General features: G+C 38.3%; 1 protein-coding gene across 1 annotated transcript; it reads left to right on the top strand.

The window, feature by feature from the left end:
• Positions 1–1,029: 1,029 nt before the first annotated feature.
• EFR3A (EFR3 homolog A (S. cerevisiae)) lies at positions 1,030–21,126 on the top strand (the record flags this gene model as incomplete). Its single annotated transcript, XM_008947082.1, has 13 exons — positions 1,030–1,144; positions 2,787–2,838; positions 5,835–6,007; positions 6,426–6,501; positions 7,728–7,889; positions 9,060–9,191; positions 9,685–9,752; positions 10,916–11,043; positions 15,524–15,612; positions 17,905–17,953; positions 19,280–19,383; positions 19,986–20,035; positions 20,948–21,126. Coding segments are annotated over 13 exons (1,304 nt in total), but the record flags the coding sequence as incomplete, so codon positions are not given.
• Positions 21,127–25,785: the final 4,659 nt, after the last annotated feature.

Raw genomic sequence — 25,785 nt, 5'->3', positions numbered from 1 at the left:
AAACCCAAATTCCTGCCAGTGACACCTGTCACAGAGCCAGATATTGACTTGCTGTCTCTTCCTGTTTCTTCCCTCATCATTTCCAGAAACTGGAAGGATAGAGGAGAGCATTACTTGTGCTCCTGATCCTGTAACCAGTCCCAAGGTGCTGAGGCCTCTTGATTGCCCTTGCATTTCTTACTGCAACTTCATTGCTGCCTTCATGCCAGTGTAGTAGTGGATAATAATCTGAGTGTTGTACCAGCGTAGGAAGTTTTCACATCTTTAACCCAGACCCCAGGGAGACAGCACATTTGCCTAAGAAGTGATTCTGGTCTGGTCTGCATCTCGGGCCTTCTGTTCCCTTCAGAAGTGAATCTTCTGGCTTTTCTTTGTGGAAGCAGTTTTGGCACAGGGTGTAGGCCAACAGCCTCAGTGATACCTCCAGCCTAGAAGAGCCATTGTCCTCACCATTGGTTGGTTGCTTGCCGAGCCTTGTACGTACTTTGCAAGGGCACCTGAGAAGGTGAGGTAGTCATGGAGGAGATGTGCTTGCTGCACTGGGCAGGAACTTGTCACTATTGCCCCCTTTCCCTTAAGCTGTCACATTCTGCTGGGTGGGGAGAGGATAGGGAATCCTCCATATCATGTGTCCTGTCTGCCTGACAGGCTTGTCCCAGGGATGGTAGGGTGTAGTTCCAGCAGTCTGTCTCCTCCTCGCGCTCCCTGATGCTCCTCAACCTCCTCCAGGAGCCCTGTCACTAAGCAGAGGAGTTCCTCTGCTGAGTGCAGCTCCCACGGGTGTGCTCACTGCAGCTGCCCTGTACCTGTGTAGGAGCAGGGCACAGCCTCAGCCTGGCACCTAGGGGCTGTGTGTTCCATCCATCAGAAATGGACAGATGAGTATTATGGCCTAAAACAAATCATGGTTTTATTCGTTTTCTGTTTTCACATTGTCAATATATTCCTTATGTTTATAAAGCTTTTCTTATAAAGAGAAGGGCCCTGTATTTCTCTTTCCTTCAGTGATTTAATTCCATTTTCATTTAGGATTCTTTGGAAGCAATCTCCCAGATTACCAGAGGTCAGAGATTATGATGTTCATTATGGGAAAAGTGCCTGTTTTTGGGATAACTTCACAATCATTGGATACCAGTCACCTTGGGTTTGTATATCCTACATTTTTAAATTTCCGATTAAAAAATCAGATTTTAGAATCCTGGTAATTTAAGAAGTGAAAAAAAAAAAATAAGAAAATTGAAATGCAAGCTCTCACTCATTAGGGGCTGTATTAAATACTGCATGGAAACAAGACAAGCACAGTGTCAGCAGTATGGAATCAGTCTCCAAACATGTTACTGACAGAAAATACCTGATTGGAATGCAACTTCCTCTGCACTGAAACATCTCCTCTTTCCACATCTGTAGAAATGTTTCTGAAACGATCTCCTTAATGGTGGTTAATTCTGTAACTCTTTATAAGTGTGTTTTGTGAATGAAGGAGATTGAACTATGACTGCATTTTTTCAAAAATGTGCATAATTTACAAATTACTTTTTGTTTTTTCTTCATTCTTTACAAGCTGACTGCTATTTATTAAGAAATAAATAGGGAATATCTAATCCAAAACAAATTCACTGGAATTTCTGCAGTTTATTTAGAAATAGGAAAGAGTTATAAGGCAAACTCCTGTGGTAAACTCATAATTAAAAACTGCCATACACCAAAGTAATATTTTTCCCTGAAATCTGTGCCAGGCACTTATCACTCAGTAAGAAGATATTTGAAATACGAATCCATTTAGAATTCTGTACTTGGATGTCCAGTTGTTGTGAGGTTCTTTAGTTTGTATTTTAACTAGACAATTTTCCTTGCTGGGATTGTGTGTAAAGATGGGACTGAGTAGTGTGTTAGTATGTTGTGCCTGTGTCATTCCAAATAAAGCAGCCTCTCTGACTGCTGATACCTTGCAGCACTTAGTTGAATGTCTTATCTCTGCTCCGCAAGGCAGATGAATGATACTGCCAGCTGGATATAACCAGAATTGAAGCCTGTGGAGGTGGAACTTTCCACTGTTGTTATGGGCCAACATTTGCTCTTTCCGTATGCTGTTGGTTGGACAAAAGACTTGTACTATTTTTACTTTCTTGAAGGTCTCTTTGAGGGGAGCTGTTACTCCAAGCTCACTTTTATCTTGTAAGAACTTAGAAAAACAGTGCACATGTGACTATAAACCAATAGGTATTTAACATCTCTTAGGACCAGGAGATGGAAAATAAGAGCTGGGGGAGGACAGGTTAAGTGGTGTTCCATGTACCTTACTGTCATCTGAAAACCATGGGCTCTTCTGTTTCTTCATGCTGATTTTGCATGTAACATCTTTTCAGGCTCAAAGTTTTGGGCTCTGGTTTAAACCAGAAATGCCCTAGTTTCTTAAAATACTCAAATTACATTTTAATTCAGAAGAAATTCTGAAAATAAAATATTTAGTGGTTGAAAGTTTCAGATAAAAAGATTTCTTAATGAAACATGAAAGTTTATATTAGATTTCCTTCACATATATAATTTACTGATTTTTCAATTTTATGTGCTTAGGTATTTAAGCTTTCCTATGAATGTCCCTTTCAAAAACACTATTGCACCTCATTTGGAAATATTTGACCACAAATAATGTGGTCATCTGCCATCCCTTCCAAAATTGTTGTATTCGGTTGTAAAAACCACAGCTGTTAGAATGATGGCTGGAGTAGAATGGTATTTTGAAAATGTGCAAAGAGACTAATTTTCAACTTTTTTTCCCATTGTAGAGATTTGGGAACTAGGAGGATTCAGATCATGTTACTGAGATCTTTACTTATGGTAAGCTTTCTGCATTCAGTGTATTATGTTGTAAGCACACAATGTTTCACTTCATGTATATGTTTATTCACATAAATACAGTATTAAACTCTGTGTTATGAAATTAAACATGCCTTCATATTACATAGACCTATAGTTCTACTGGGTAAAATGGTAGCAGCATCTTCCCAACTTACATTACAAGCAGCTTAAGAAATACTCCTCCATCTCTTGGAGCACTTTAGTGAATATCAGTTATCATTGGATCTGCAGGTCCAGAAGAACCTCATAGAGTAGGTTGAGTTGATTTGTTCTACCAGCAGTGATAGCAACATCAAAGTGAAATCACATCTGTCTCTGACACCAGAAGAGCTGTAATTAGTAGAATGGCTAATATTTTTAAAACTGTAGGAATGGATGCCTTTCTCCAAGCACTTAAAGCCACAGACACCATTATTCTTTACTTCCTAGTATTTCAACTGTATATACATTTTTCATCTGTAAAACTCCAAAGAGTATTTCTGGAAATACATCCTGCTGATAAGGGTCAGAAGTGGGTAGTGTAGGGGCACTTGCCTGTAGAAACCTGGCTTGTTCTGTTGCACGAGCTGAAAACTGTTCAGTGACTGAAGCAGGGGAAATACCATCAAGAATGATGCCACGACTAAAGCAGAAGAAAGAATACCTTCCTGGAAGATGAACACCTACCCTGCTTTGACATGAAATTTGTGTGGATGTGGTTTAGGCAAATCAGTTAAACAGTTCTTTGCCTGTCAGAATATGAAATTCTATATCCTTGCTTGCAGAAGAGTTGAGCATTCACAGTTAAAATTCAAGCAGAGAAAACATGTTAGAAAGGACCGCAGGATCATTTTGCACATTGTCTTAATTAAAGATAGACTCAGCTGTGCCTAAACTGTTCCTGGCAATATTCATCTCACCAGTCTTAAAAATTTCCACTGAAGTCAGTAAAAATAGTTCTAATTATTTGGGGTGCTGCATAGCCTGTACATATGCTTTAAGGGATTCAGATGGTGCATGTGGAAGAAACTGAATATTTTTGACACTGAATTTTGTTTTGTATCCTCTTTTAGACAATAGAAGTAAAATCTAATCATGGCACAAAGGTGTGGAAGTGAATGTTTTGATGCTTAATGAATTACTCTGGCATTGATATATAATTGTGGAACAAATATGGGAAAGAATATGTGTTCAGAGCAAAGCTTTTGTTGTGTTATATAAGTATATAATCTGCACATGTAATGGAGAACTACAAACTAGTGAACCGTGCCTGCCTGTTCTGGATACCTCAGGTATTCTTTAAAAAGAATACTTCATAAAATAATTAGGCTGTTGTGCATACACACATGCAGGAAACTTAATGTTGTACAGGCAATTAAAATCTAGCACCTCATTAGAAGTATGCACTTTCATTTGCAGCATTACTGCTTGTAGTATTAGCAATTTTCCATTTTCAAAGTGGCTGATGAGAAACCTTCATGTACCCTCACTCTTCTCTGCCAGGCAGTTTCCTTTCAAGCTGTTCAGTTGTGCTGCAGGAGCTGAGCTTGCCCATGTTGTAGTTTAAACCCGGCAGGCAGCAACATGCCACCCAGTCACTTGCTGACACTTCCCCAATGGGGTGGAGGAGAGAATTAGAAAGGATGCAGGGGGGAGAAACGGGTTGAGATTAAGACAGTTTAGTCAGTAAAAAAAGGAGATGAAGAACAAAACCAAGAAAAAAGGAAAAATTACTCCTAAAAAATAAAATAAAAACCCCAAAACCCAGTTACTCAGCACCAGCCAACTGTTACTCAGCCAGTCCCTGAACAATGTCAGACTGACCCCTCTCACTGCTGAGCACGATGTCAGATGGTGTGGAATATCCCTTTGGTCAGTTGGGCTCAGCTGTCCCAGCTGTGTCCCCTCCCAAGTTCTTGTGCACGCCCAGCCTACTTGCTGGTAGTGATGTGGAAGCAGGAAGGGCCTTCACTCCGTGTCAGTGCTGCTCAGCAGTGGTGAAAACATCCATAGGTTAGCAACACTGTTCTGGTCACAAATGCAGAACACAGCAGCATGTGTGAGAAAAATTAATGGAGAAAATTAACTATGCCAGCTGAAACCAGTACAACACAGTTCACATGTAAAAGCTGTAGTGGTATGGAATATGCATAATGGAGATATATTTATTATGTAAAGTCTGATTACTTTTATTATAACTAAATTTTGGGTCATTTTGCTCACTGTATCCTCAACAGCTTATGCTTGTCAGTTTCTAAATCCTGGTTTGGTCTTGAGATTGTAATACTCCGATAACTTCAATTTTAAGGGTCAGTAAATCTGAAACAGTTCTGTAAATGTTCAGCTGATTAAATTCTCAGACAGGGGTTAACTTTCCCTTACGTACTTACAGAGCTTGCTTTGAATAAAAGTGATCGAGTGAGGAGGTCAGGAGTAATATTAGTTTAAAAAAAAATGAAAGAAAGAAAAGAAAAAACCAACACCACAATACTAGTTTTCTAAGAAAGTGATGCTTGCTGCTTGCTTATTTTTTGCAATACAGTAGTATCCATAAGTTTTTAAGATGTATGTACAGGCCCTGATTTCCTTTTTTTTTCTCTCCACATGCATGGGCTCAGTACCGTATATGAACAGCTCAGAGCCTGAAAAGGAAAAAATCTCTGTTGGAATTATTACTGTTTTCCTTTTATGCTCTGCAACTTTCATAGGCCATTTCTCAAAAATTTTCATAAATTATACCTTTATTTTTCATTTGATAGAGGGAAGATCCTGAGAAATCACACTCTAAAACATGAATGAGTTCATTTGAACATGAGTATTAAAGCCCTGTCCACATTCATAGTGAGGTTAAGAATTTTCAAAACTAATAGAATACTTAATTTTGAATCCACCTTTCAGATACCAAAGCAAGCCCACTAAAAAAGTGACTGACAGCTGCAAGTAATTCTTACAATGCACTAATGACACACATTAATTTTCTTTCCACTGATGAACAGGTGACTTCAGGATACAAAGCAACAACGATCACTAACGCGCTTCCTCCCCCGTTCCTGGACCCGTTGTTGTCTCCTTCACTCATGGAGGATTCTGAGCTAAGGCAGCTAGTCTTGGAAATACTGCATAATCTCATCGACAGGCATGACAACAGAGCAAAGCTCAGAGGGATACGGTACTTCTTTTTGTTTGCTTAGGGCTACTCAAAATTCTGCTTTAATAACTGAATGATAACGGTTGATGTTAAAATAGTTTTCCTAATATGCAACGTTAATGTACTGTTCTGATAAATGCACAGTACTTGGTGTCATTTGTTGATGGCAGGAGTTTTACAGGTAAGCCTCAGTGCATGATACCTTAAATAATCATTCCAAGTAACTGAGTTTAACTGTGGAAGACAGAATATGGTATTTTAAAAAAAGTTGTCGTAATTCTGTTGATGGTTCTTCAACAGCAATTTGAATGTCATTGTTAAACATGGATATAATTAAAATGGAAATTGCTCTCAGTTTCATTTGAATAGTTCGTATTTTTCACATCCTCTTTCTTTTCAACCTCTTTTTGCTAAAATGATATTTTTGTGTCCCTTGTAGAATAATACCAGATGTCTCTGATCTAAAGATAAAACGAGACAAAATTTCAAGGCAAGACGTGAGCTTCATGAAAAAGGTAATAGACTGAAAAAGTGAACTTTTCTGTCTGGAAAGAAGATAAAGTAACTGAACCAGTTGCTTTCCTTTTCTTCTACAGCGGTATTTGGTGACAGGTTTTCATATCTAGGTGCATTTTTTCAGTGGAAGAAATAATTTTGTTACTTTTCCAAATATGCTGTGTCTCTAACCGGCTAACTTTTACTATGCTTATTTCATAGTAACTTCTGTGCTTTGCTAATAGCTGTTTCCCTCTTTTCTAAATAAAACATATATTTGAAAAACTATATGTATGATCATAGAAGTAATAAAAAGAGCAACATCATCTGTATTATTTCTTAATGAAATTAGTATGTTTTCCTGCTTAAAAAATAGTTCTTAAAAATTGTTTTTGTTTCTTCTAAAGTTGAACTAGTACATACAGAGATAAAGTGTCAGTCTTCAGATTTTGAAAGTTAACTGTGTCAGCTGATATAGACCTGTATCCTCCACAGATGAGGAGCACTGGAGTGGTACTGAGTTGTATGTTGCAGGCAAAACCTGCTCATTATCCTGCCTTTGTGTTGAGGCAATAGTGTCTGTACAAAGACTTGGTTAAGCACAGTGCTACGGGGAAAGGAAAGTCACTTTTGAAGTTGAAAGTCTTACGCTAGATAACCTGTGTTCTTCACTACAGCTAGAGCCTCCCTCTGCACATGGGTGAAAGAGCCCTGCTCATCGTGAAACTCTCCAGAAGAATTTTTCTCTGTTTGCTATTCAGGGAGTCTTGCTTAATAAACAGATTCAGTGTCTTCACAATAACCCTTGAAGCTCCCCAGTTACTTGGACATTCTTGAGAATGTTTCAAGGTCTACTTTTTGTTTTCTCCTTTTCATAAATGAGCGATTTTTTTTCTGGCTATTCCAGTAGGAAATGAATGCCAATGTGTGACACACAGTGCAGTGTTCATTGCAATTGTCTGGACCATCTTCCATGGCTGTTCTCTTCTACAAAAAACAAAACAGTACTGTATTTATAAAGAGACTGTTGGTATAAACTAGTGGTCTTCTTGATGAATCATGTACTTGTTTGTGTATGTATGTATTTTATCCTGTTTTATTTTTTAATTCTCTATCTGAAATGATCTAACATTGAAGTTGCCCCTGCATGGAGTAGGGAGTTGAACTAGAGGACCTTTAGAATCCTTTCTACTCTTAAATTATTCTGTGATTTGAATACTCATTTTCCCTTTTTTGTCTTTTATAGCATGGTCAGCAGTTGTACAGACACATCTACTTAGGCTGTAAAGAAGAAGACAATGTCCAAAAAAACTTTGAACTACTGTTTACATCTCTAGCTCTCACCACAATTGAACTAGCCAATGAAGAAGTGGTTATTGACCTCATTCGATTAGCTATTGCTTTGCAGGTATGAGTGTGGGGTTCACTGATTGACAATTTGTAGTTGGAGATGTGGATAGCTTGTTTTGTTTGCATACTGATCTTCAAACTGGAAATCACATCATTCAGCCTGAGTTTCATTCATTAAGGAGGTACACTTTGTATGTACCACTTACCAACAGGGAAACTTCGATGAATCAGATTTGTTGCAATGTCTACAGCATGTTCTCTTCAGGAAACGTAGCAGGTGTGGAAAATTGAGACATTCTCTAGTATTCTTTCATTAGCAGATTGACAAAGTATTCTTGCAACCTGTGATCTTGCATCAGTGTTTTGTATAAAATACATGGACTGTCCTCACTTTGGAAGAAAGCTTTTGGGTAATTGGAAATATTTGTCAAACCAGGCTATTTAATCTTACCTTAGAGTAGAATTCTTTAACATTTCTTTTCCAGGATCACACAGTATTTCATACTTGCATACAGTCCTCAGTGAAAATGTGTAACTTGTTATGTTTTTCTGTATTAAAATCAAAGCATTAAAAAAAAAAAAGTGTTAGTGTGTGCCATGGAAATATGATGAAGTTGTCCTCTGTTCTCAGTTCACTCTCTGCTGTTAGCCTTATTCCCAAGTGTGCACCTGCATTATGAAGCCTCTGAAATGCACAGTGCATCCTTCATTTTAAAATATGTCACTGAGCCAAATCCTTACTTGGTGCAAAAGACATTAGAGTTTTACTAGAGCAAAAATAATACAGTCTGAATAAACACAGAAATGATAATAAGCATTTAATAAGCAAATAATTCCCTTTATGGCACTGTCTGACTTATGAGAGTGATTTTTGTTATTAAACAACTGTTCCTAATTTTCCTGAAAGAAATTGTGATCAGCAGGTGATACGGACAAGAGACTACCTGTTCTTTCTTTCTGAGAAACAGACTTTGAGTTGAGTAGATGTGTTCTCTTCATAGGGGTTGAGTCCTTCAAGCTCTCTAACTTGAGATCAATGTATGGCTCATTCAGGAGTGAGCTGAAAGACTAGGATTTCCAGAGGAGAGGTATTAACTGCTAAGTAATATGAGAGAGCCATCATATGTCAGCTAGTGTTACTAATGACAATTTTGACTTCCAGATATTCCAGACAGCCTGTTAACTTTGGGAAGAGTAATGCCATCCTTTGTCATGCTTCATGTTTCAGGACATTGCCATCATCAATGAGGACAATCTGCCGATGTTCAATCGCTGTGGGGTCATGGCGTTGGTTGCAGCCTATCTAAACTTTCTGAGTCAGATGATTGCAGTTCCTGCCTTTTGTCAGCATGTCAGCAAGGTAACACACACGTAATGCAAGTCATTTAGAAGAGTACACAGCCTTCTGTAAAATGGGTAAATAACTTCTGTCGAGTAATTGCTTGTGATGTTGATCTCCTGTATTTGTGTCCACCAACATTGCTCTTTGTCTTTGGTCTCCAATGGCATTACTTGCTGACTTAAAATTATGCACAGAATATTCTTATCTTAAGGTATAGCATCCTTATTTTCTTTATAATACCATATACAATGGGCTAAATCTCCAGCTGGTGTAAGACACCACAACCTCACATGCACAGGTCCTTGAGAATCAGATTTTCAGCCTGAAGTGTAGGTGCCACAATCTCTTTGTCTGGCTAAAAGAAATTCTAAAGGCCTTATTTGTGCTGAGGTAGATGTTAGTGAAGGACTGGTAATCAGCTGCAGCAAAACCTCTTTAAGCAACCTTGTCACTGGAGAAAATAGCTGTGGAGCTACTTCATACATACTGTCTGTCTTGGTTTTTTTTTCAGGTCATCGAAACTAGAAGTCTGGAAGCAGCTTATTTTCTACCAGAAACAATTTTCAAAGACAAATGCAAGTAAGCAGATATAGAATGTGAAGTAACAAACAGTAAAGTACCTATTTTACTATTGAAAATTAGACATCATTGAAATATGTTGCATATGTGAAAAATAATTTAGAGGTTTAATAGTGAACAGGATAGGCAGAAGAAAAGCATTAAAACCACATATGCAAAAAAAATGGGTTTTAGACATTTCTTACTGTGGTCATTCACTTCTGCACAATATGACGCTTGCTTCACAAACACAGCAAAGTGCATTTTCACTGAATCACAGAAGCAGTGAGGTTGGAAGGGACCTCTGGAGATCAGATGGTCCAGCTCCCCTGGTGAGGCAGGATCACCTAGACAGGGTTGTCCAGGACTACATCCAGATGGCTTTGGAATACCTCCAAGATTGGAGACTTCACAACAACTCTGGGCAACCTGTGCCAATGTCCAGTAACATCCACAGTACAGAAGTGTTTCCTGAACTTCAAACAGAACCTTCTGTGTTTGAATTTGTGCCCACTGTTTCTGGTCCTGTCGCTGGGCAGAACTGAAAGGAGCCTGGCTCTGTTGTCTTTCCACCCTCCCTCCCTCAAGGTGGTTGTACACATCAATAAGATCCACCTTCTTTTGTCTGTGCTGAACCACCCCAGCTCCCTCAGTCTTTCTGCATTGGAGAGATGCTACAGTGCCTTAATCCACCTTAGTGGCCCTTTGTGGGACTCTCTACAGTAAGTCCATGTGTCTTCTGTCCTGGGGAGGCCAGCACTTGGCACTGTGCTGAGTAGAAGAGAAGAATCACCTCCGTCAGCCTGCTGGCAGTGCTTCTCCTAATGCAGCCCAGGACACCCTTGGCCTTTTTGACCAGAAGGGCACATTGCTGGCAAATGGCAAATACTGTTATTCTACATTATTTTCTGTTTAATAGAGACCTTATTCTCTCAAGAGGTGTAGCAGAATAGGTGAGGAACATCAGATGACCACAGAGTGTTAGAGAAATTTAAAATATTGCAGAGATATTCAGTGGACTAATTTTGGGGTGTATATTAATTCCTAAAAAACCTGCAAGTTTTCTTTTCCATTAAATCATTACCATTGGCCCTTTTTGCTTGCTTGCAGGCACTGGAAAAATATTTTACTTAAAGAACATATCTCTATTAGTAGATAATAACTTCAAATATGTATTTTGACAGTCTTCCAAAATCCTTAGAGAAGCATGAAAAAAATCTCTTTTTCCTGACGAACAAGATTGCAGAATCATTAGGAGGCAGTGGATACAGTGTGGAAAGATTGTCTGTCCCTTATGTCCCCCAGGTGACAGGTAAGTTGTCATTAGTGGCAAAACTGCTAAGTACCAGTCTTTAAGAATGCTTTCTTAATGTGGTGTGTGCCAATGAAATGTAATGTGACTACTTGGCAGCAAAATGTAGCCACGGTAGTATTGTGGTTTCTCAAGATGAGGTATTTTTTTTTATCTAATTAGCAACTGTATTATTGGTAAGAAGTTTCAACTTTGTGTCCTTCCCTTCCCCCCCCTTAAATTAACGAAATTGGGCTGAAAGCTGTTGAACCTACTTTGAATCTTTAATGAAGTCTTTGCTTTTGAAAGAATACCTAAGAACATAGTAGTGATTATTTCTGGTTTGCTGTATTAAATTGAGTTAGGAGGTGAGGGAAGATTATACAAGTCAGCATACTTCATCCTTTTTATGTAAATACTGGATGAAATGTATTCCATCCTTTTGCCATATAGCCTTGTGCTGACTTGAGTTACTGCCCTTAGTCAAACTCTTAATGAGCAGATGTTAATTTAATCAAGCATGTTATGCTTTCCTCCATTAGATACCTATGCCAGTTTAGGATCAGGTAAGACAATGAAAATAAAGTGTGCCTGAGGAAGATTTGTGAAAGGTCATGCTCCCCAGGATGCATCAATAGTGTGTCAGGGACTAGCTAGTATGTGATGTGTGTTTTCAGCTTTTAATATATTTTCAACAGCCAATTGAGCAACTTAGTGGAAAAAAAAATTATTTGAGGAATTTGTTTTATTAACCATGTGTGTTTTGTGGCTGTACATACAGCCACATTTTTTTGGATAGCTGCTGTGGGAAGGAATGAGTTCTCCAGAAGAGATGATGTGGTTTTGTCCCTAGTTGTTAGCAGGCAAACTAGTGATAAATTCTGACCCAGCTGCAATGTCTGTATTTTCTTGTTGTCTTCTAAAAAGGAAAAAATTGATATGGTTCACAGATTGTATCTTTTGGTATCCAAAAAAAGCATTTAATTTGTATATTTGAGTATTAGTTGAAGAGGTAGGTTAGCAAGTAAGGAAATGTTATGTTTTTTAATTTTTACTGTCTTTGAGTGATGAGAATGAGATGAGAAAGATAAACTGGTTTGAAATTTATGCTAAGCCCCTTCTAGTTATTGAGACTTATATGTACTCAGGTGACCTTGCTAGGGGGTTTTTGGGTCCTTTGATAAAAATGCATTCCTCCACAGGAAGATATTTAAATTCTGACATCAAGGTTGAGTGAGATTAACTGCAGGTATTTAATTACCTGCCTCATTAGGTGATGAGAAGTGGCCATATTTAATGCTAAGTTGTCATGTATTGTAATCAGATGGGTTTGGGGTATTTTTGTAATCTTTTTGTACAACAGTAACCAAAACTGTTTCCGTGTCCTTTATCATATCTAATTAGGATTATTAACCTCTGTGGGATATTGAGCTTCCAAGTTTTTAATTTATTTAAATCAGGACTAAAATGAATATTTTGGAATTCTGAAACTTCTCATTTTTACTTCAGTGAAATTTTTTATTTCTTCTATTATAATGCTAGAATCTAGTGTTTCAAAATAGAACATTAGTTTTAGAAAAAAATGGATCCTTTTTTTATATATTCCTGTGAAAGTTATGGCTGAACCCAAAAATCCAGTAAAGATTTTGTCCTGATAATTTCTGAATATCAGTGATATAATGCTTAACAATGACTTGAGACATAAAATCATCACCCTATCTTTGTTTCAGGTTTTGGTACTTATTAGCATTTTGAAAGACATTATTATTTGTACCTTTTTGTACCTTATTCTCTTCCTTATTTGGGGGAGGCTGATAATTTAAACATAGATTTAACCATTTTTTGTCTCTACATATATAATTTTTTTAAAATTTAGCTCTATTTCCTTCAGGCAAAAAACCTCATAAGTGCAAACACACATCAAAAGGTAAAACTGAGTTGTAGGTCATCCTGCTCTCCTGCTAGCTGTGGTGTGTCTGTATAGGACGTGCACAGTCCAAAAGAGATGCTTTTAGAAGGCCTTTAGACCTTTAGGCCAGAAATTGTGTTGTACTTGGTGTAATTAGTATCTCCTGCTTTTTTATTTTTTTTTGTTTCTCTTCTTGTAGCAACGTTAGCTGCTGCAAGGTTTGCCTTTTTATTTACTCTTGATTTGGAACCCTGCAACGTGGTAGCTCCCTGTTTTGCTTTCCTGAGCAGGTAGTAGGGCTCTAGGTGTCATTTTTGTCATCATATTAATTACTTCTTCAAGTCACATTGTAAGAACTCAGCAAAAAGTTGGAAGAAGCTCTCAGCTGCTCACAGAATACTGTTTTATCTTGCTCACTGCCTGTTCAGGGTCAAGGCCCACTAGTGGGACGGGTACCTGCACATGTTCTGTGTGCACCCACCAGTCTCTGGGCTGAGACATTGTCTACCCACCAGCTATCTCCTGGTTCCCAGTCTCCCCAGTCTCTGGCACCTGAGCATGTTCACCCCCAGGGCCTACAGCCCCAGTCCAGCTGCTGGTACAGATCCCCTTTGTGCACAGTAGTGCACGTGGGAGTGTTACACTTGGGTCTCAGGCAAACCCCCAGGCTCCAGTGTCTTTGACAGCTGGCCTGGGCTTGCTGGTCCCTCCAGGTGCCTCCTCCTCAGATGCACCAGGAGTCAGTCACAGACAGCCCCAGCTCTCAGGCCACTTCATTACTCACCTGCTGATGCAGCTCGATGCTCCCACAGCATCACCCTCTGATGCTGTGCACCTTTGCTTGCTCCAGACATGCTGCCCATCTGACCTGTGGTCTTGCTCCACTTGCTCAGCCTCCCAGGCAGACACCTGCACAAAGACCCTCACACAGGAAAAGAGAACTGGGACTTAGTCAGAAGATGGGACAGACTCCACTGATGTGGCTCAGATGCACACAATGATCAGCAGCTGGTTTATGTGGCACTGATGCCTGCATCTCCTTGTCTCTGTTGTCCTTCCTTGCTTGCTCCTTCTCAAACCATCTTATACCTCCTTTTCCCCACCATTGCTTCCTCCCTTAAACATCCCATACTAAGCCCTGTGCAATCCCAAGATGTTGTTCCCCTGCATCCCACAATGTGTCCTGGATGTCACTGACCCCACCCCAGTCAGTGAGGTGACCCAGAGGGCTGCTCCTATTGCTCCATGGGCGGGGTGCCACCCCTAGACCATGGGGCTCTGGCTTCTGGACAGGGCCAGGGCAGTGGGTGTTGAGGCTCCACAACAGCCCTCCTGCCTCCGAGCTCCTTTGTGTGTGTGGAGACAGGTTTTGTATCGTGTAACAGAAAAAATTGCCATTTAAACTTTTTTTTTTACCCAATTAATATATTGAAATAAGAGATGAATGGGCATTTTTATTAAGCAAGTATAGTGAGACATCCATTACAAAAACAAATTCTCTCCACAGTAGTCCCAAAAATGTATCCTCTGGTGTTTGCATGTCAATTATAGACAGAGCAGCAAGATGGCAGCAAAGATGTAGTTTTGTCTGAGGTGCTTTCCTCAGACTTTGTATAAGGATTAAAAATTAAGTAAAACCTTCAAAATGCCACTGCAGATACTCAGGGTCTCTGAGAACCTGTCAAAGAGAGCTCAAATTCAGGTGGTTTTAACTAATCTTGATCTTTTACTGCCTCTTGATCTTAAAATGACATTTCATATGTATGACTTCTGAAAGTTATTTCTTGATTTTTAAAAGCTGAGTGTGTTCAGCTCTGCTGGAATGAATTCTCTTTGTTCATGCTCAGCATTTGCACCACAAAAACACTTTGCTAGAAGTGGTTTAAATTAAGGTTGTGGAAGAACCACCATAAATTACCTTGTGGTGGGGGCATTTTGCAGTTGTTCTTATCTTAATATCAATTTCTTTAGGTTCTTCTTACTGTGTGGAGTGGAAATCAGATAATAACAGCCAGGTCCAAATGGCTTGATCTTGGCTAAAGTCTAGAGTGTGACATTGCAATACCTGGTTTGGTAAATGAGATGCAGGAAAGTCAGGCTGCTCAGGTCTCTGTTTGTCAGAGAATCCTCATGACACATCTGTAAATGTATTTTTACTGTGACATTAACATATTATTTTAAAAAACAAAAATGAGAAAAGGTTATGAATATATTGTCTCAGGAATGCATTTAGAAAAGGAAAATCCTGCACCTGATGTATCATTTGATCATAATCTACTTATGCATTAATGAGCATAAAGGAGCATAAAGTGCTCCCTTTCGTATCGACACAGCTGCTCTTATTCTGACAACTTTTTAGTCCAGCTGGAATTGCTAAAATGTTTGTAGGAAGTTAAATAGAGAATTTTATTTTTTTTTTTAGCAGGTAGATTTTTAGGCTCACTGAATATGGTACCTGTAGCAACAAGAATAAGGAAGGATATATTTTCTCTTTTCAGTCAAAAAAAAAAAAAAAAAAATTGCATCTGATGTGTAGAAATTTGATCATGTTTCAACTGTTATACAGAAAATGAGAAGTTGTTTTTCTTTTAGATGAGGATAGACTCTCCAGGAGGAAAAGCATTGTGGACACAGTATCTATTCAGGTGGATATTCTGCCAGGCAACAACACAGAGGATAAGGTATGAAAATCAGGGGGTATTTTAAATCAGCATCTTAGGGGAGGTTGGGCCAGAATGCAAATGAGATATTCCCAGAGAGTCAAATATCTAATTATTCTAACAATGTTAAACGTTTTGGGATTTTGATTTTTTTTTTTAATTTTTGTGCTTGTTGAAATGTGTTGTCAAAGGCACTGATACAGATCTTGCTGTATAAAGATGTGAAAAGTGTGTTGGCACTATAGTTTTTTACAGATAGTACTGCAGAAGGTGCAGTAGCAATACATTGAAATGCTGGGGTTTGAGTCCTGAATTGAGGTTGACATATGGGTGATCCCCACAGCCCTTCATAAAGAGGGGGTGAGTTTGCCTTATAGCTTCCCCCCAGGGTGCGGCCGGCCCTGCAGGGAGAGCCAGAAGGGAAATGAGCCCCAGGGGTCCTGCAGTGAGTTGACAAAGGTCAGGTGTCTGCTTGGGGATAAAAGCTGGGACCACTTGCAGGGAGTCAGGAGTGTCTGTCTGTGAAGTGGATGCACTTCACAGAGCTTCCTGGTTGAGGAAGGACCTCCTGACTCTCCTGGAACTGAGCATGGTTTTGGCCACCTGCAGCATAAGCTGATACGTGCTATGTAGTATTAAGTGTAACAAAATCCATAACTGTCAACAGAATTAAACAGGAAAAAAAAAAGCATAAAGCTTTATGATTGAGAGAATAAATTACTTAATTAATGGAAGATTTAGGATTAATGATGTATGCTATTATTTTGAGACTGTATGAGGTAGAGGGCTGTCTATCCATAAAATGCCTGTTATTATATACAATACAAATGCAATTCTTTTGTCAGCACAATTGATGTTTGTTGTTGTGGCAAGTCTGTTAGTGAATCCTGCTCAGGAAGGTGGTTTATCCCATAGTTATCTCCATTTATAAGATGAAAGCACTTGTAAAAGCAGCTAGTACTTCTGTGATACTAACTATAATGCTGAACGAATATCGGCAACCACTATGGATGTCAATTAGAAATCTGAAAGGCTGCCATAAAAAATAATATTCACCAAATATGAATCGTATAAAAGGTGATTATTTCAAAACCTGAATACTCTTTATCTTTAGGCATATCCACAGATATTTACATACAGGCTGTTTTGCTGTTTATTTATATTTTTACCTTTTATATATTCAGAGGTAGAAAATAGAATGCTAATGTATTAAAATCTGTTAGAACCAAGTATCATTTACAGCTCCATCTCCTAAAATAACTCTGATGTAAAAAATAAACAGCTGCAGCTTCTGGCTTTTCCAATTACAGTAGATCAAGTCGGTGACATTAAAAGAACTCAGAGTCTTCTGAATTTTATGAAATAACTTTTTACTACATTACAAGTCTTTTATTTTAAATCATATTAGACCATCCTAAGCAATTAGTGTAATAAGTGCTGCCTGTTTACATGTCGTTAGTTTTGAAGGACTAAAGTAAGGCAGTCCAAGCCAAGAGACCGTATTGTATTCAGCTGAACACTGTTCTGCCACTGAAGCATTCTCCTCCAATGCTGTCGTAGTGGTTTCACTGTAAAGGCACTTACTGATAGAGCAACTCTAGGTCTATAAAGAATTGAAAGACAAAGATCCTCTTCAGAGGAATGTTCAAGCATCTCTATTAATTTTGCATCCCCAAGCAATTCCTGATGAAGTACATCTGCAGCTGCTAATGGATATTCATATTGCTGAAAGAACAAGTTTTCTCATGGTATCAGACAGACCTTGTTATGAAGAGCCCTTTAGCTCTGATGTTTCTGACATAAGCACCAAATTATCTGGAGCCCATACTGCTATGAAGTTAGCATAAAACAATAACCCTGTTCCACTCTATGCTCCACTGCCATCTCGTCTGAGGGTCACGTTGCTGGTAGCTCAGCTCGTCTCAGGAAGCAGTTGCTGTTCTTCACAGCAGCTGTCTAAGACCCAGTACTGAGGCTGAACACCACAGAAAACCCATGCTCCTGACCCAGAGGAGTGTTCTGCCAAAATTTGAGTCCTTTTCCAAAGTATTGTTGCCATAGAGTGTCTTGACTGGAACTTGGAAAGTTTTCCTTGATCTCATTTGATAAAAATATCCTCACTGATTGCAGTGGCTTAAGAACATAAATTAGTGATCTGTCAGCTGTCCTAGAAGCTCCAGACAAAGCTATTAGAACTTGTAAGGCATAAAAGTTCTGTGGCCATTTTGACTTTCTGTATTTATCCCATTTCTTATTTTTTAGAAGCTTATATGTTATGTGTGCGGTTAAGAGCTTTTTTTTCTTTGTGTTTAGATTGATAATACTGAAGAAATTACCTTTGAAGCTTTGAAGAAAGCAATTGGTAAGATTTGTTACAACTGTGTTTAGGCAGCGTAGTTGTAGATGACCGTGGAATTGCTAGAGGAAAAGGTGTGGACAGAATAACATAATTAAAATATTGCAAAAATATTAAACAAAAAAGTTGTTTCTTTTAAACTCCTAAATTTATCCAAAACTTCAGTTCCGTAATTCGCAGAATCACAGAATGTTAGGGGTTGGAAGGGACCTCTGGAGGTAGATGCTAGAGCAGGTTCACCTAGAAGCAGGAACGTGTCCAGGTGGGTGTTGAAAGTCTCCAGAGAAGGAGACTCCACAACCTCTCTGGGCAGCCTCACAGTGCTCTGTCACTCTCACAGGAGTTTTCTCCTTATGTTCAAGGGGAAAATCCTCTGCACCAGTTTGTGTCCATTGCCCCTTGTCTAATTATAAATTTCTGAAATTAGATATCTTGATAATTTTAGTGAATTAATTCTCTGAAGATAGTGTGACTGACTGAAAAGCATCTGGAAATATCTGTCATCTATTGAATTTGCCCTTATAGGTCCAGATATAAATAACATGAGATTTTCAAGTTCCATTGACTGATTATTTATAAAGCCAACTCAAATACCTTTTATGTATTAAGATTTACGGGACTTCAATGCATTCAGAAAACAGACTGTAAGGTGTATGATGTGAACTTCAAAAACCCAGTTTTTTAAAAGGGTATTTATCTGAAAATTGACCCAGCTACCAGCACTCGGAATTACCCACTTTCCTTATTTCATGTCACTGTGATTACTAATTAGAGCTGTCCAGTCCACTAAATCCTGTCCAAAATATGGATTAGACATTGGGGCTTTGAACAATAGGCATGGACATTTTAGTAATGCATTCTGACAGCTTTCCAAACCTGCCTAACCACTGAGGTACTGAAATTCATCAGATGCTGGAAAGTTCCAGCTGGTTGTAGGTTCACTCAGGCTGTGGAGGTTGAACTCGCTTCTCCCAAGTTCTAGTAGAAAATTCTCTCCACCTGTCTGCATGATGCTGGGAGGGAGGATAGTCCTTTCTCCTGAAGCTGAACTTGTGTGCAGTGAGTGAGAAGTGCAGTCTTGTAAGCAGATAATAAAGCAAAAGGAAGCCTAGATGTATCTGGAATTAAAGCACATAGTGCAAAGGGCAAACCTGGGGACCTTAAACTGGCTTCCTGAAATTTTAGGGAGCAGTGAGAGATGACAGCTTGATTGAGCTGCATCACTTCAAATTCACTGCTTGTTTGCTTCTGCAGTGCACATTTGGAGGTTTCTGTTACTTATATGTGATAGGCAAAGATTATACTTGTCTTTTTCTTTTGAATTTTTTTAAGATAACAATGGACTTGAAGAACAGGAAAAAGAAAAAAGGCGTCTTGTGATTGAAAAGTTCCAAAAAGCACCGTTTGAAGAAATTGCAGCACAGTGTGAAACCAAAGTGAGTTTCTGAAAAATCTTATCCAGCAGTGAAGATGTTAGTGCAGGCATCAATGGGGATGTGCTGGCTAAAGGTGATTTATATTATCACCTCACTGCTGCTGTTACTTCTAAAGAAGTTCAGTTCTTTGTCTTCAGTTATTGCCTCCACTATTATCAATGTTGGGAGATTCCAGCTATTTAAATTGTTTCCTAGACTGTTTGAAAAGAAATGGAAATCTTATACACCCTTCATCTTAATGTTTTCCTTGCTGTCTTTGAGATCTAGATTCACAGTCCATTCCCATTTCACCCAGGGATAATTGGAGCAGTATTTACCCTATTATATATTTTGAATAACTAAATGTAGTTCAGGTCTGTTAAATTCCTATCTGCAACAGCAACATTTGCTATGTCATTACTTGCACTCCAAGACAGGCGCTACTCAATCTCAGATGCCTTTTCAGGGCTCAGAGTCCTTGCAGCAGTGAGGAAAGAAACTGAGACAGGAAATGCTGCGTAGATTGGCCATGTGGTGATGTGGAACACACTCACTGGCACATCCGTTTTAGCTCAGTTCAATATGTAGTGTAATTAATCACTCAATATTCATTCTTTTCCTAGGCGAACTTGCTTCACGATAGACTTGCACAGATACTGGAACTCACCATTCGGTAAGGCTTTGTACAAGAGGAGCATGATGAAAGAAAAACAAGTTACAAAGCAGTTGGGACTGCTTTCAGATCCTTGTGTCATAGTGCTCTTAAACACATGTAACAGGCAGAATATAACTGACTTAATGGCATGTGGTGGTTTAAGCCTGGTGGGCATTTCAGCCCCACACAGTGGGTCACTTAGTTCCCCTCATGGGTTGGGGAAGCAAATTGGAACAGTAAAAGTGAGAAAACCCAGGGGCTTCATGAATAGCAGTTACTTGGGAAGGCAAATACCATAACTCCAAATGTCCCACTGATCCTACTTCTTCCCTTAAAGCTGTTATTGCTGAACATGACATTGTATGCTATGGAATATCCTTTTGGTCAGTTGGGGTCAGCTGTCCTGGCTGTGTCCTCTCCCAGCTTCTTGGCCACTCCCAGCAGTGTGAGAAGAAGAAAAGGTGTAAGCACTGCTAAGCCTTAAAAAAATCATCCCGCTTTTTTGGTCACCAATCCAAAACATAGCCCCACACTACTGTAAAGAAAATTAACTCTATCCCAACCAAAACAGCACACTGAAAAAGAGTAGTCTTCATCTAAAACAGTCACTTTGATTTTCTTCTTATTATTTGTAATCTTTTAGGTAGTGGGGGGATATCCAGAAACAATGTCATAGTACACTTTTATTTTTACCTGTCTGTGTGTATCAGTAGTAGGGGGGAATGCTATTGTTTTCCCATTGCTGTGTCTAAGTAGCTAGACAACACCCAATGTAGTACTAGGCATTATTATAGAGAATTCTGCACATCCATTGTGCAGTGTAAGTGGTATTTGTCAGTCATAAAATGCATTTTCATAGTTCTAAAAAAGAAAGCATCCCTATGTTTAATCCATTACTAATTATATATATTGATTGTTCTTCTCACACAGTCCTCCACCTAGCCCCTCAGGAACGATGACCATTACTGCTGGACATGCTCATTACCAGTCTGTTCCAGTCTACGAGATGAAGTTTCCAGATCTTTGTGTGTATTAAGTGTCTTCTGAAGTCTGCTGGACATTATTTAGAGTAGAATACAATAGAAACAAAAAGATGAGTTCTCAAATTTCATTATTTCATCTAAACTAACTTTAAAATAATGATGATGTGAGCCAAATACAGATTACTCTAGCCAAACTTATGAGACTGTCTTGAGTTGTTTTCTTCTGTAATATATCTGAAATTAGGTTTTTTCATACATCATGTTTCTTCATTTTCATATTTGAGTACAAGTCAGGTTTAAAACCTGCCTTGCCATACAGGTGGATATTTCAGTTACTCTAGGAATTTGTATTTCTTTTTTTTTATTTTTTGTTTGGTTTGTTTGGATTTTTCCTTCTTTCCATCTCAATTATGTATCTAAACAGAATGCTTTTGGCTTGGTTCATCTTAAATGTAACCAGTGGAGCATTACCTTAGCTCCCTGTTATTCATCCTGTCATAGCTGGTCAACTTTTTTTATTTTGGAATATATGAGGAAAAAAAAAAACCTAGTACCTTACATGTGTTCAAGTAAATGAATTAATGGACATTTGTTAAGCTTTTTAGATACGTACGCACAGTATATGTCCTGTCTTTCTTGCTAGAAGTTGCCTGCTTTGCATAAGAGGAGAAATCTCTTCTTGAAGCACTGAATTGTGCAATATTTTTCATGTCTTAAGGTGTATGGTTTACAGACTGTACTTTTGAAAATGCAGTAGGATTTTACTCTCTGCTTTAGTATAAATACAGAAGAGATATATTTAGTATAGCAGAAAATAAACTGCGGACATTTTAAATTATAAATACAGAAATTACAGATATATTCTATGAGGTATTTCTCCGTAGTTTATTACAGCTTTTTAATGATATTTTGGAAATAGAAAGAAGACTGGATGAAACCATTTAAAGGCCAAGAGTTTATTACATATGTTTTCAAGCAAAAGCATTTTTAGAGATGCATCTCTGTGTTCGTTTTTGTTTCATTTCTCAAACCTTTCTAGAAATGAGGAAACTGTGGTAACTTTCATAGGTTTATGTATCTGAGTATACTGTTCAAATGTAAATAAAGTAAAACTGATACAGTAAATCACTGATGTTCTGATGATAATTGTCAAAGCTGTCTTTATGGCTCAGTAAATTCTGCAGCAAAAAGAAAAACCAGCTTTTGTTGGTGCCATGAATAGTAAGTTTGAAGTTCCATAATCTATCTGAATGTGGCTGAAGCAGCAAAACATGAATGAATGTTCTCAAAATCTATAATAAAAGGAAGGCATTTAAGTTAGCCAGCAGTTGAGATCAACAGCAATCAGGCCACAAACAAAGTGATCCAACTTCTTTTAGCACTGCTTTGAGGAGGAGCTTGGTTTTGATGACCTTCAGAAGTCCCAACCTAAATTAATCTACAATTGCAGAATTCTAAAATCGGGATGGTTATCAGGCCAGCTAATCTGCAGGCTGTTTTGAGCATTTGCAGACCCACTGGGAGAAGGATTTTAAGTTTTTTGAACTGCAGTGCAGTATTCCACTGAATTACTTTTGAAAGCCTGATATGACATAACATCAGAGAAATATCAGCTACTTAAACCTATGAGATAACGTGCTGAGACTTTCAGAAGGCATTCACAAGACTCAAAAGGTAATTGAGACCTTCTTTTCAGTTTAACAGTGCAATCACAGCTGTTAGTGGATGACGAAACAGCCCCTTATCTACAGCATTCCGTTGTGATTTTTACTGCTGCAGCGTGTCAGCCCGATCAGACCACAGTCTACACATAAATAGGATTCTAGATTTTAGTTTTCACTTTTGGGTTTTTTTAAGGTAAGACAATAGTTTTTTTGGCCTATGTAAAGAGTGTAATTTTTTTAAAGAGTAAATCTAACCTAGGGATACAATGTGAAGCACTTATCCACTCTGTCATTTTTTAAGAATAACACTGTGCACTTTTGTACAAAGAGAAAATGAGTCTAAGAAATACAAACTGTACTTCTGTTTGCACTCTTGCAGTATGGAGACTGTGCTGTAAATACAGGATTGTTGCTGTGATTGAATTCTGTTGCATGGATGCCGCATGTGAAAATAACTAGATTGAGCATTTCACTCTCTGTTCCGTTGATGAAGTATTTTTCATTTTGCTAATGTTAGGTTTCTGTGATTTCGATGTTCAAATGAGCTTTGTTTGGAAAATGCAGGTGTCGTGCAGGTATTGTGCAGGGAGCAGAGGGCTTCTAACACTCTTGTGTTCACATGATGTTTAATTTCTTCCTTTCTGGAAATTCAGGGAGTCTGTAAGTTGGCAACTGGTTCACTCTGGCCTTTCTAGAGAGCTGGGAGATGGGAGTGAGTGTAAAATGAATGGGTTTGGTACCTGTTGTTGTATGTAGCTAATGGCTGAGACCAAATGAATTAAGAATTCTGTTGTACAGTAAAAAGCTGCTTCTTTCACTTATCTCTTTATGTTCTTGACAAGTTGCAGAACATAAAAGCTCCACATGCCTCCTGGGCTTGTGTTACTCGCAACACGTTGAGCACTGCCACAATGTTTATGAACTGGTATCAGCTCTTTACATGTAATCCAGCTTCTGCTTTGGGTTCTCTTTCCCATTATGTCACTTTGAAAAATTACAGCTTTTGATATTGGGTCACTTTAAAGTAAATTAAATCCGTGCTGATTTCAAAAGATAGGAATAGCCTGTTCTCCAAAATCAGGGTAGGGATAACTGTCTGTTGTTCTGATGGTCATTTATTCTGTACTGTATGTAATGAACCAGTTTCAATAAATGTAAGAACACTGTGCAATCTATATTTAAGCAATAAAATAAACCAAAATTTAAAATTAATCAGGTGTCAGTTAATTTTTATTGCTCACAATTAAAATTTCAATGACGTAATTGTTTTGGCATTTACAATAGACCTTATTTTACACACTTTTTTTTGTGCAGATGTTATAGCATTGCAGCATTATTAAACTGTCACGTTTATTAACTACAAAACCATTACTATTGCTAAGCACCGAAATTTGAGGAGGCAAAATACAAAAATCACTTCCTAAAAGCAAATAAGCTTCAAGAAGTTAAATAAGCTGTACTTTTTTAGGCCTGCCTCCCTGGTTAGAAAATGTGTTGGGTTTGTAGTATCCATTTCAAGGGATGAAGTTGTCTGAGTGTGTGAGGCTCTGTGTACAGCTCACCTCGAGGCAGCATTTTTCAATCAGTGATGCCATCTAATGAGGCTGAGTGATATTACTCTTTTTTTCTTTGATAGCATTCATTTATTTAAGTGGTTTTAATAGTGCACCCTGAGAGAAGCAGGAAGAATTCTTTTTCCTTTCTATTTTGAGGAAGTTGGGACCTTCTCTAGCTCACATGAGATCTATCCTAATATAGAGAGGATTACATTGTAATCTTTCCCCTCCCCCCCTTGCTCCTCTGTTCCTAATTTTTGCAGATGTTAATTAAAACTTTGGGTATATTCAGGAAATTTTAAAGGTTAGGTGTCTTCTTTCTTTAATCTCTGATTTACCACCAGTCTCAGAACCTGCTATTAAGATGCATGGTCACCAACATTTTTGGTTGATCACGTTGGTCTGAGTAGGATTTTGATTATGGATACCTCAAAACAGGAAGAAAATAGTAGCCACGCCTGGGGGATTATTTTAAATCCTACCTAGAGAAAAGGTTTAGAGGTCAATTCTGCCACCCTACCATGTGAGACCAGACAAGGAGGGACAAAAGTGGCAGCCTCAGCAGCTGTAGGACAAAACAAAGGTGACCTCATAGCAGCTACTTTCTGGGTACTGGGGGAATTTCTGTCTGGATATTTTTGCTTCTTCAGCGTTCACCTTTCTTTGAAGGTTTCATTCACGTATTGCTCTCAGTTTTAACTATGCTGTAACAGGATGACCAGTACACCTCCATCTGGTTTTTGGAGTTCACATCTTCCTAAATTATATCAATTTGCTGATGAAATTTATATTCCCAATTCCTTAATAATCTATCACATTACAGGCAAAGAAAAAAAAAAGTTTAAAAACTTTAAAAAAAAAAACTTTAAAATTTTAGATAAGTAAAACATTATCTAATGAAGTAGGAAATCTTTTACATGAGTAATTGATAGATTAGTTGTTCACTTTTGAGAAACTAGGTTTTGGGCAGCTATGCCCCAAATCTTTGAAAAATATAGTGTAAAATTACTGAGAGCATGAGAGAGGAAAGAAAAAGCTGTTCTAAGTGTCTCATCTTGTTCTGCATATCATTTCTTAATTATTTTAGCACCGATCTCTGAGAACGAATAAATATAACTAATAGTAGCTAGATCATTTCAGACTTGTCTTTATCAACACAATTTATATGGTAGCAATTATCCTGTGGAACAGCTTTGGTGTTAAGATTCTTAGTGAAATAAAGATACTGGAAAAAAGCCCAAAGAAAGTAATTACATTGCCTTAATAACCCTTATTCCTATTGTAATTTCCCTATTACTTGATCGATTCAGATGATCCATCTCAGCAGTCAGGGAACTGAGCATCTCCGAGTGGATATATGCATGTGCTGTTTGCATTGCCACAACTCTAGTTCTGGTTTCTAAGAGTTAAGATAAAAACACTCCACCCCTTTCTCCTAAGTGTGTATTTTAAGGGCAGGCTTCAGAGCAGCAGCGCTGATACCATTGGTCAGAGAAATGACCTTGTGTTATTATTGAGCAACAAAGGGTTTGGTGGGGGGTTGTGGGTTGGGTTTGGGTTTTTTT

This window comes from Merops nubicus, unplaced genomic scaffold (assembly GCF_000691845.1).
Source record: "Merops nubicus isolate BGI_N331 unplaced genomic scaffold, ASM69184v1 scaffold819, whole genome shotgun sequence".
NCBI lineage: Eukaryota > Metazoa > Chordata > Aves > Coraciiformes > Meropidae > Merops > Merops nubicus.
The sequence above is the reverse complement of the archived record's forward strand: the minus strand, read 5'-3'. Positions and strand labels throughout refer to the sequence as shown.